We start from the raw sequence: 12874 nt of genomic DNA on the forward strand, positions 1-12874 counted from the left end.
TTAGGGTAGATATGAGGTTTTGATCATCCCGTTATTGCATTTTAATGCAATGTTGCAGTGACAAAAAAAACGTAATCCTGGCGTTCTGATTTTTTTCTCTTTACATCGTTTACCGTTCAGATTAATTTTTTTTCTTTTTATTGATCAGGCGATTGGGCAGCACTCATAGCATATCAGCTATGACAATCAGATCAGCTGTCATGTCCCCAGAAAGGTAAGGGTTCATCGCCGGTGCCAGCGTCAATGAGGGGGATGCCACCTTGGACGTACTCATACGTCCAAGGTCCTAAATGGGTTAAGTAATGTATGTCTTTTAAAATGTACTCTTACAAAACTAAGCAGTGCATAGTGGTGTGCTTTATCTAGCAACCTCTGCAGACTCCCTGTATCAGGCACCCTATCTATAAGTATAGGCATACTATTACCCTTAAGCTTAAATCTGTTGTCCACTATTTTACATGTCCATTTCATGCGAACTGCCATAGTTAAAGGGGTGGTCCGAAGGTCAAAGAATTTTTAATCTAAATCACTATCTAGTAAGTGCCGTAATCAAAACTAATTTTTAATATGTTTGCATTAAAAATTTCCTACCGTCCCCTAACTACACCATCTATATGTCATTGTATTTTTTTTCAATTATTCCTGTGTGAGGACTATTCATTTGAAAATCCCTATGCATGGGGTGGGTGGGGCTTGCTTTGTGGGCAGGGCTGCATTCAGCAGAGCTCACTCTGTGAAAGCTGACAGCTGTCCCTGCAGATCTAGCTCTCTCTCTCCCATCAGTATGTATACAGCAGAGTGTAAATACATGTACTCAGACTGATCGATACCCTTTGTACTGTATATAGACCCTGCTGTACTCCCTTTACACACACACACACACACACACACACACATATACAGGTGCATCTCACTAAATTAGAATATCATCAAAAAGTTTCTTTCAGTTCTTCAATACAAAAAGTGAAATTATATAGCGTCATTACAAACAGAGTGATCTATTTCAAGTGTTTATTTCTGTTAATGTTGAATATTATGGCTTACAGCCAATGAAAACACAAAAGTCATTATCTCAGTAAATTAAAATAATTCACAAAAAACACTGGCAAAGGCTTCCTAAGCATTTACAAAGGTCCCTTAGTCTGTTTCAGTAGGCTCCACAATCATGGGGAGGATTGCTGACTTGACAGATGCCCAGAAGGCAGTCATTGACACACTCCACAAGGTCCAAGAGTTCCAATTTTCATTTGGAAATCAAGTTCCCTTAGTCTGGAGGAAGAGTGGAGAGGCACACAATCCAAGCTGCTAGAGATGTGAAGTTTCCACAATCAGTGATGGTTTGGGGAGCCATGTCATCTGCTGGTGTAGGTCCACTGTGTTTTATCAAGACCAAAGTCAGCGCAGCCGTCTACCAGGAAATTCTAGAGCACTTCATGCTTCCCTATGCCGACAAGCTTTTTGGAGATGGAAATTTCATTCTCCAGCAGGACTTGGCACCTGTCCACACTGCCAAAAGTACCAATACCTGGTTTAAAAACAACAGTATCACTGTGCTTGATTGGCCAGCAAACTCGCCTGACCTTAACCTTGTCAAGAGGAATTTGAGAGACACCAGACCCAACAATGCAGACAAGCTGAAGGCTGCTATCAAAGCAATCTGGGCTTCGGATTTTAAAAACATTTTTCAAGCTGTTGTTATAAAGTATTCTAATTTACTGAGATAATGACTTTTGTGTTTTCTCTGTCTGTAAGACATAATCATCAACATTAACAGAAATAAACACTTGAAATAGATCACTCTGTAATGACTCTATATAATATACGAGTTTCACTTTTGGTATTGAAGAACTGAAATAAATTAACTTTTTGATGATATTCTAATTTAGTGAGATGCACCCGTTTACACACACACACACACACACAGTGGTGTGAAAAAGTGTTTGCCCCCTTCTCAATTTCTTATTCTTTTGCATGTTTGTCACACTTAAATGTTTCAGATCACAAGACAAATTTAACATTTTAGACAAAGATAACACAAGTAAACACAAAATGCAGTTTTTAAATGAAAATCTTTATTGTTAAGGGAAAAAGAAATCCAGAACTAGAGGGCCAGTGTGAAAAAGTAGTTGCTCCCTAAACCTAATAACTGGTTGGGCCATCGTTAGCAGCAACAACTGCAATCAAGCATTTGCGATAACTTGCAATGAATCTTTTAAAACGCTCAGGAGTAATTTTGGCCCACTCATCTTTACAAAATTGTTGTAATTCAGCCACATTGGAGGGTTTCCGAGCATAAACCGCCTTTTTAAGGACATGCCATGCCACAGCATCTCAATCGGATTAAGGTCAGGACTAGGCCACTCCAAAATCTTAATTTTGCTTTTCTTAAGCCATTCAGAGGTGGATTTGCTACTTGGATTATTGTCCTGCTGTATAACCCAAGTGCGCTTCAGCTTGAGGTCACGAACGGATGGCCGGACATTCTCCTTCAGGATTTTTTGGTTTACAGAAGAATTTATAGATCCATTTACCACAGCAAGTGTTCCAGGTCCTCCTGAAGCAGCAAAACAGCCCCAGACCATCACATTACCACCATATTTTACTGTTGGTATGATGTTCCTTTTTTGAAATGCTGTTACTTCTACCCCAGATGTAATGGGACATACACCTTCCAGAAAGTTCAACTTTTGTCTCATAAGTACACAGAGTATTCTCCCAAAAGTCTTGGCGATCATCAAGATGTATTCTGGCAAAACTGATATGAGCCTTTATATTCTTTTTTGCTCAGCAGTGGTTTTCATCTTGGAACTCTGCCATGCATGGCATTTTTGCCCAGTCTCTTTCTTATGGTGGAGTCATGAACAGTGACCTTAACTGAGGCAGAGGAGGCCTGCAGTTCTTTTGGATGTCGTTTTGGGGTCTTTTGTGAACTCTTGGATGAGTCGTCGCTGGACAGAATGAATCTACTTCCTATATCCACAGGACAGCTACTACTGATTTTTCATGATATGCACACACACTGAACTTTTATAACACACATGGTGATGGCAATTTACTCACTATCTCCCACCTTAGTATGCTATTTATATATTTTGTTATATTTAGCAACATTAGTTTTATTATTCAGTGTGTGATACAGCCATCGTTTTCCTAACAGGTTCTTTTTATGCAGCTTCAAAGCAGTTGTCTTTGGCGTATGGCATTGCCTTTTAACCCCTTCACCCCTGGGCGGTTTTCCATTTTTATTTCTCTCTCCCTTCTTCTAAGAGCCATAGCTTTTTTATTATCCCATTCACATAGCCGTATGAGGGCTTGTTTTTGGCAGAATGAGTTTTACTTTTGAATGACATCATTCATTTTATCATGTGATGCACTGGAAAGCAGGAAAAAATTACAAGTGCGTTGAAATTGCAAAAAAATGTGCAATTTCACATTTCTTTTTTAATTCACCATGTTCACTAAATGGTAAAACTGACCTGGCAATATAATTCTTCAAGTCAGTACGATTACACAGATAAACAAACATGTAGAATTTTTTTTATATAAATGGTGAAAATGTTTTTGGAAATCTGTTAAAAGACAACAAAAACTTTGTGTCGCCAATTGGGCTAAAGGGGATGATTAGATCTTGTGGTTTTTTTTTCATATTGTTAAAGACTTTTTTTTACTTTTTACTGTACTTAATTTTCCCCACTTGAAACTGCGATCATCTGATAGCTTGTGCTATAGCTAAAAATCACAATCTCCTATGAACGCCAGCCACAGGCTGGCATTCATAGAATAGTCATGACAAGCATGGAGTTCTTCAGCAGACCTCCAGATGTCATGGCAACCCATCGGCACCCCGCTATCATATCACGGGTTGCGCTTATGGGAGCGTGGAATGATGCACCGCCCTAACAGGGCGTGTTAAATGCCGCTGTCAGAAATGCCACGGCTGTTAGGGACATGTGATAGCTGCCTAAATCAGCCATCATCTGCCAGGAAAGATGCAGGCTTGCCTTGAGAGCTCTTATCAAAGGTAGGGACACGACCTAACTATATGTCATGTCGTGAAGGGGTAAAGCAGTTGTCTTCATTATACTAATAAACACAGTTCATATCTCTCCCCATCCATCTGATCATCCATGTCAGTGAGGGAGAGTAGTGGATCATATTTATTGCCAGAGCTGCTGTTCTGGTACATTATTTCTATCCTCTGCAATGTTCTGTACAAGAGCTCGTGCAGGGCCTGTGTGTGACATGAGGAGTGAGATGGGTGTGTAGGAGGAGTTACAAGTCTGTACTCACTGCTGGCTTGCAGTCCAGCACAAGGCATGGTGGGAAATGTAATAAGATGGGAGCAGAGAAATCTGAGGAGGAAGTGATCGCTATAATAGAGCTGGCGCCAGGGCACAGAAAACGATGCAAAGAGCCATAAAACAACATGAAACTTGGCAGAAAAGGTATATTTGGATCTTTAGGGGCATTGTCCTTGGCAAAACTAGTAACCGAGTCAAGGTAGTGGACAACCTCTTTAAGTATGGACTTGACTCTGCCATAGAAGTATCAAATTCAGGATTCCATCATATATTATCTGTATTAATGGGAATGTGTATTAAATTTGACTTCAATATGAACTGGAATTCATGGGACTATGTGCACTCATGAGGTTCAAAACAGATAACCAAGTTTTTAATAATTTTATATATTTATGACTGTATTAATGGGAATGTGTATTAAATTTGACTTCAATATGAACTGGAATTCATGGGACTATGTGCACTCATGAGGTTCAAAACAGATAACCAAGTTTTTAATAATTTTATATATTTATGACTGCAAGTTTTCTTTTTTTCAACTTTTTTTTTAATACAAATGTTACCCTGCAAAATGAATTACACTTATATATTTGTTTAACTTGGGAAATAAATCATTGTTGCTGGGACCATTTTGTCTCATCTCCACCGTATTAGTCAAAAATTATGCATAGTATTTTTCTATTTTACACACTCAGACTTACAATTGTACACATATTGTAATTGAGAATATACATTATAATAATTTAAAATTATACTAATATGTCTTAGATGTCTTCTACTTTAGCCAAGAAATCTGTCAAAATCCCCACAAAAATATCGATATCCTGGTGCCGTTTTTTTTTTTTTTTTTTTTTTTTATAGTTCATTGTTTAAAATAAAAAAAAACAAAAGGGTAATAAAAAGTTTGAATGTTGAAATAAAAACACAATTACAAAAGAAATAACTGATATTTTTACAATCCATGTAATCCGTGACAATCAACCAACTGACCCTTGCACACATAAGCTTGTAGTAAATACACTTTTATATGTACAATCTCTGGAAACATACGTCTGGTTCACAGAGGATCAAATACATCTCGTGATATTCAATGCATTCGTTGCTGTCCATTTACAATACCAAGTTTACACGCATTGAAGAGTCCACATTTTTTTTTTTTTATAAAGTTACAAATTTAAAATGTAACAAAAAAAAAAATACTCAAAACATTTTATTGATTTCTATATTGAATGATAAATTATGTACCGGTTAACACAAGACTGTGTGAAGGTGCGTTCATAACCTTTAGTGTTAGATGAAACAAAACGATAAAGCAAATTAACCCATTTACTCCTGCAACGCACTGCGAAGCAGGCTGCTGAAGGATTACAGTGGTTAAAAAAACAGAGCATTAAAAGCTAGTGATGAGCGCAAGTGCTCGTTACTAGAGTTTGTCTAGGGTGCTCGTGTATGCAGAGTATCGCGGGTGCTCGAGTGAGATGTTCGAGTCCGTGCGCCCACATGTTTCGCGGCTATTATATACCAGCAATCATTGCATGTTTTATGGCTGTCTAACAGCCGCAGAGACTCGAACATGTCACTTGAGCACCCATAATACTCGGTGCATACCAGAGCACCCTAGACAAACTCGAATAACGAGCACTTGCGCTCATCACTATTATAAGCTGTAAGTGGCCGCGGCTGTCATTTACGCTCACTATACAGATGGAGCATGCTTATTTTAAGCAAGAAGCACACAATTGCTTCTCTTCGTATGGAGAAAAGGTCTAACCTTATTAGATCCTCTCACTTAACAGAAGTGGAGTACCTGAGTGGGCTTTGCGCTCGAAATCTTAAACAAACATGCTCCATGTGTGAACATCTAATAATCAGTCATACGCTTGAAAGTTTCTTAATACTATTGCCTTTACAGCAGCAATTCTGATTTGCCAAACATGTAGGAAAAAAAAACAAATTTTTTTCTTTACCAGAGATGTATAAATCTTTGCTACTTTTGTATTTCATCATTTGAGATATGGCTAATAAGAATTTTCTTTGTTCTGTAACTGCGCCTCCTTCACTACAGACCAAATGTTCATACGACAAACGATAATTATGAGGAATGTGCAAAAAGCAGCACTGCTGGAGATGTACAGACCACGTGATACAGAAATGAAGAGTGAAGTTTAAAGCTTAAGCCAGACTACGAGACAATGGCAATCACTCAATTTACCCTGCAAATATTACAACTGTTGGTGAAAAAAAGAAAAATGCAATTAAAAATGTAATTATAATGATAAAAAGAAAAAGCGTGAGAGAAAGCATTAATTATAAGTTAGGTAGGTCCTTCAATAATTAGTCTTCTTCAATCATGTGAATAAAACACAGTTTTTCTGATGCACAGCTATGGCGGTACATGTTTCCTTTCCAGAAGAATGCTGTTTATAAGGCAGTGAATAACCAAAATAAAGATTCCAGTCATTTTTAAATTAACGATATGAAAAAGTCTGCAATGCGGTCGGTAAAATTAGCCAAGTGTGGTGACAACTGCTTTGTGCATCCTTACAGCAGGTACACAAAGTTCTCGGAATCTTTCGTCTAGGTTTGAGCATGCTGATTATTCAATAACTGCTCAACCGGTTAGGTTCGAGGCAAAAATACAACTTTCCAGTGAGTTGTAGGAAACCTCAATTCATATATATATATATATATATATATATATATATATTTTTTACCGATAGCATTCAGAATTAAAAATGTACCTGTGCGTCAAACAGTGTCATAAAAAATAATAACATTACACTATACATCTGATTGACAGCAACTCTCGGAACAAAGCCTTACAGTGTATAAAAATAGCTACGTAAAAAAATTTACATAAAAGGCAAACAAAACAAATTTTCAGTGCAGACATTTACATAAAAAAATAACAGAACACAACATGGTAAGCTATCATCATGGCTGTTGGAACAGTTTTTCTTGATCCTTTTCAGAAATAATTTTCCTCGTAATTCTGGGACAACTTGGTACAAATGTTTAATACTTTGACCATGAACATTTGCAGTTCCATTGTATATATTCCATTGAGTACAATCCACATTCATGCTTCAAACTGCTCTTCATGGTTTCCCTACAAACACAAAGTAAAAAAAGCAAAATTAGATTAGCATTGCTGTAGTTAGAAAGATTTATTTTGTAGCTTTGCCAGTCTGAGTCATTAAACTGTCCTGGCTTTCATCAGTATAAAGATAATAAAAAGCAGGCATGAGTCGTCTCTAAATAAGATGTCCTATATGTCTAAATAAAGATCACGGCTTCCCTTACTCAAAAATTACTTAAAGTCCCCTTCAGGTCCCCATAATTGGATTTTTTTTTAGTTTTCTTTTTTTAAGAAAAAATGGTCAAAAACAGGAAACCATTCCATTATAAAGAAGATTGTGTGCATTGTCCAAGGTATGATGCCGCTACAACAGGAAAAACATTTTAACTTTTAGGGCACGTTTACATGTTCCGTATTTGGTTAGTATTTTACATCACTTTGTGTAAGCCAAAATCAGGAAGAAACAATCAGAGGAAAAGTATAATAGAAACACGTCACCACTTCTGTATTTATCACCCACTTCTGGTTTTGGCTTACAAATACTGAATATGTGAACGTGGCCCCAGTGCATCTTCTGCCTCTAGCTTCAGATGCAGCATCCGAACATAGATGATAATCATCCAAGTATAGACATTCATTAGACAAGGCAAAAAAAGAAAACAGAGCTGGTGGGGTAATTATTTTATACAGCATAGGGAAATGGAAAAATGGAAGCATCGCAAACACTTTGCACAAGGTACAAAATTGACTTCATTCATACAGTTCCACGCGTTTCAGAATCGGTTTGATTCCTTCCTTATGCACAAACATGCATGTATGTGCCTGAGCAAAGAACCTTCGACTTGAATGGTTATCCAGTACATCAGCAGCGCCCATGATACATCCTAATTTCTTACAGCTTAGAATAAACTTTTGGCATTGCACATTTCACAAAGGGCATCATGGCTCGCAGGTGGAGCAGCAGCCGGAGAACCTGCACTGATCACATGCCTACGATCTGGGGAGAGCATTTCTTTGTTTCTTGATATACGTTGCTTGGAGATGTTTCACCATGGAGCGCTTTTCTCTGCTTTTACTTTACACACAAAATTGATGCATGTAGCATGTATTTTTAGGAGGCGAGCACTGATTCAGAGGAGGTTGGGGGCTATTTATTTTTCTCATTTTATTATGTTTTATCATACATGTTCCCTGCTTTTACAGACAACTGACATTAGATTACTGTCATCAATGATCTTTAAATAGACAAGCAGATAAGATGTAGGTCACTTTGTACAGGAGCGTGCAGTGCCATCCAACACAGCAAATAGTGGCAAATAATAGGTTTCTCTAATAGGGACCATGCCATTTGCCCATTAATTTATATAGTGCTGATAGAAAGGAGTTAATATACCTGTAAAAAAGGCAGTTACCGTAATGAAGACGGTTTCCTAAACTAGATGTAATTTATGACAGTTGCAACTTTCTGAACAAACATACATTAATGTACAATTTAATAGTGCTGCTTGGGTTGACATTTTTTCAGTAGCACTGGTAGAAGATAATGCCTCTTGACTGTACCATAAATCAGTGACATCACAGACATTTCACGTCAAATATTCATGAGACACTGTCTGTTGATAAATTGATTGCCAGGCTCATGAATTCTTCACTACTGGTATAAACCAGGTGCAATATGAGAATTTTCAAATCATACACAGATGATTCTCTTATGCAAAGTCTAAGCTATGCTTTGAAAAAAAAAAGGAGTAGTCATTATGTATCTGGATTACAGTCATCTCAGTAACACTGATTTGTGGAACATGTCCTTGTAAAAGGAAACAGCTTTGGAAGAAGATGACTATGAAATCTACCTTGAGTATTGTGTTATTTATATTATTCTTATGCTTCTGATTTATGATTATTTTCTTCTAGCTTCTTGTTTTCTTCTGTGTTACCAAGTTCTTTTCCTACATGTTTCGAGGCTGAGCTGAAAAAACATAAAACAAATGCTGATTATTAGAGTATCAATTAACGATTCATTTAATGCAATAAATTAACAATTGAAGTGCAGTGCAGGGAAAATGGTTCATCTTTTACAATTGTCCAGGGCACTATTACATGCTATATTCTTGAAATTACAGGCATAAAAGTAAGTTACGTAGTAGCAATTAAAATATTGAATAGAACTTAAACTTAAAATGCAGGCTTCTTTCCAAAGAACCCATACACCCCGTTGTCCGTCTGCAACGCATTAGGAACTCTGCCAAGATATTCACTAAACTATTTCTCCTTAGTTAAATTAATGTGGTTTGAGGAAAACGGATTTATGATTCTCCAAACCTTAGAGTGATTTAATGCAGAGTGAAGAACACCCCCAACAGTTTAGCGGACAAACCCTGCAATGATGATCGATTAGGAACACACAGTGAATCATTCTGCAAATTTACTCAGTTTTATAAAACATTGCAAAGAGTACAAAAGGTACGAGTTATGTAAAAAAGTAAATTAAGCACATTTTCATCAATATGTCGTACATTTCCAAACCTATGTCATTCAAGCTACCCCAGAGGTTACATTTTTTTTGTTTTTTTCACATATGTTTTATATTGAAAAGGAATCAAATAGCCCACTGTGAAAGTCTGTCAGTGCACTGCAAGGCGCAGAGAAGAATGTCAAGGAGAAGGTTACAGCGCTTTGCCTGTGTACATCAGAAGAGACAAATGAATCAAAAATGTCAGAAGTAAAACCTTCACAAATAGGGATTTTCTCTGAGGTTAATTTGTTTGCTAGGCAGCAACAATAACAAGTCTACTGTGAAGGATTAGTGATGTACATTGTTACCCAAAGCTAAGGGAAGACACTGCTGTTATTTAACAAAAAAAACAAAACACCTCCATGTAGTAGACACTAGTACATTTACAATTCAGTTAGAGTCATAGAGGCAGATTTATCAAGACTGGGGTTTTATATGTCACTTTAAAAAGAAAATCGTTGGAATAAATTGCACCAATTTTATTAAAATGTGCACGACACTTAAAAGATTATTCCTAGAGATGAGCAGATCGATTCACAGGACTCTGATCCAGCGTCCAGGTCAGTTTTACCTTGCAGTTAGTTGGAAGGCCAGTAAATCTCTTATCTTCCAGCGCGGTTTTTGATCAGCCAGGGTTGGTGCGACCAGACGCAGATTTGTCCCGCCAGCCCTGACAAATCAAATGCTGTGCCAGGGACACCGGAAGGAAAGAGATTCGCGGACCTGTCTAGCCGCCAGGCACTGACCTGAATGCTGGACCAGAGTCCTGTGAATCGATCTGCTCATCTCTAGTTATTCACCAAGCAACAATTTATCCCATATCCATAAATAGGGAATAACGTTCTTATTGGTAGGATTCCAACAGCTACGATCCCCAGGAATTCTGAGATCAGGGCTAGGCAGACTCATCCTAAATGGAGGTGCACATGCTCAACCTCTGTTTCATTCATTGTTTGCAGAGTACTGAGAGTAGCTATTTCCAGAGGTCCCAAAGACAATAAATGGAGCCGAAGCTGAGCAAGTTCCAAAGCATAGAGGATAACAAGTTTTTTGGGAAAAACTAATAAATCTGGCAAAGTTTTTGATAGTTCTAAAGTCAGAAAATTAAATTTACACCTACTATAAGCAGGAGAAAATTTGTGCCAAAACAGACAGAAAAAACTGGCAAACTACTGGAAGTTGGTTTACCTACTACTCAACAAATATGGGCCATGTTGACCATTTAAAGGAGAAAGCTTAAAAGAGTATTCCCATCTCCAAGATCCTATCCCAATATATAGTAAGTGTAATAATAATAATAATAATAATAATAATAATAATAATAGTATTAGCAAATACCTCCAATTAGAAATGTAGTATAGTTTTCCAGATTTGCTATGTCTTTTGTCATGTGCAGGATGTTAGGTATCCATGGTTACGACCACTAGCAACTAGCTAACTGTCACTATATCAGTGGTTGTAACCATGGATACCCAAGGTCCTGCAATGCCTGCACATGAGGAAAGAGACATAGTGAATCAGAAAAACTATACTACATTTCTAATTGGAGGTATTTGCTAATATTATTATTATTACACTTACTACATATTGGGATAGGATCTTGGAGATGGGAATACCCCTTTAAGCTAGGTCACGTTTGTGTTGGAGATTCAAATTGAAAGCCTTTATAGATGTTACAGTAACCATAATCTTTGGTAGCGATGGGCTTTGTACGGTGCGGTTTCCCATCAGGTGATAGATACATCATAGCATTTCATTTTTCTGCTTGTGACAAAGCAGAAAAAAATAATTATTCTCACACAGAAAAACTCCAGAAAGAATACAGCAAATAAGTTGCCAAGTGTGCACCGCCAATAACTTTATTAATAATATTCATATTTTGTTTTTGGAAATCGTGGCAAGGTGCTCATTTGACATGCTACACAAATAAGGATTGCTTTTACATCGCTGATTAAACGTTACTAATATATATTTCACATACCTGATATGAAAGGCAATGTGATTGAAACAATGAATTTTAAATGCTGGCTCAAGTAATTGAAAAGAAAAATCATCTTTGTGTAATTTACATTAAATAAAAGTTATTCTGTGCTCACTGTTCTATTTTTCGTGTTTTCTTTAACTCAAGCAATTCTTTCCCGTCACTTTGTAAGCTTTGCATGATGCCAATGTGTGGTATTTGCATTTATAAAGCAGATTAAGTCGCATAAAATAGAAATACATAGTAAAATGCTTACCCTCAATACAGCCAGCTTTAAAATTTGCTACGGCTTGAAAAAGTGCACAGGCATCAAATTGTGCAGTTACAGATGTTTGTTGATCCTCGAGATGTTTTTTTCGAGTGTTCAAAAACTGCACAGTACGTAATAATGTGTATAGAGCCTCTCACTAAGCTGATCTTTCAAATGAGACAGATATACTAAAAATAAAGCAGTAAGGTTGCAGAGAAATGCATTCTTCTCTACATGATGCAGGTGCGGTAGAAGCAGGCATAAAAAGTGTATTCTCTCTTCTAAGTACACCCATTACCACACAGATGAGCTATCTAATAGATGACTAAAGGCCCCGTCACACTAAGCGACGCTACAGCGATCCAGACAACGATATGACCTGTCAGGGATCGTTGCTGCGTCGCTATGTGGTCGCTGGTGAGATGTCAAACAGTCAGATCTTCCCAACGACGCAGCAACGATGCGGCGACCCGTAACGATCTGTATAACATAGTTACATAGTTTATAAGGCCGAAAAAAGACAAGCGTCCATCCAGTTCAGCCTATTTCTTGTGCATTGCAGCTATTCCGCAGTGTTGATCCAGGGGAAGGCAAAAAAAAACCATGCGGTATAGGCCAATTTACATCATTGAGGAAAAATTCACTTCCCGACTCCAATCTGGCAGTCAGATTAAATCCCTGGATTAATTAACTAAGCATAAGATGTAATTTTATTGTTCTCAAGAAAGGCGTCCAGGCCTCTCTTGAA

General features: G+C 37.4%; 1 protein-coding gene across 3 annotated transcripts in view; it reads right to left on the minus strand.

The window, feature by feature from the left end:
- Positions 1-6962: 6962 nt before the first annotated feature.
- ALCAM (activated leukocyte cell adhesion molecule) overlaps positions 6963-12874 on the minus strand; it is a 136944-nt gene continuing 131032 nt past the window's right edge. For 2 of the 3 annotated variants that reach the window (XM_073664614.1, XM_073664612.1), the window contains 2 exons: positions 9234-9349; positions 6963-7410 (listed from right to left, as the gene is read on the minus strand). In XM_073664614.1, coding sequence (XP_073520715.1) covers positions 9262-9349 — 88 coding nt within the window. In that variant the 3' untranslated portion in view covers positions 6963-7410; positions 9234-9261. Of the gene's footprint in view, positions 7411-9232; positions 9350-12874 lie in introns of those variants that run through there. The other variant, XM_073664613.1, reaches the window with a different exon arrangement.

The sequence above is a fragment of the Phyllobates terribilis genome, unplaced genomic scaffold (assembly GCF_046119375.1).
Source record: "Phyllobates terribilis strain yellow unplaced genomic scaffold, ASM4611937v1 Scaffold_2__4_contigs__length_985480577, whole genome shotgun sequence".
NCBI lineage: Eukaryota > Metazoa > Chordata > Amphibia > Anura > Dendrobatidae > Phyllobates > Phyllobates terribilis.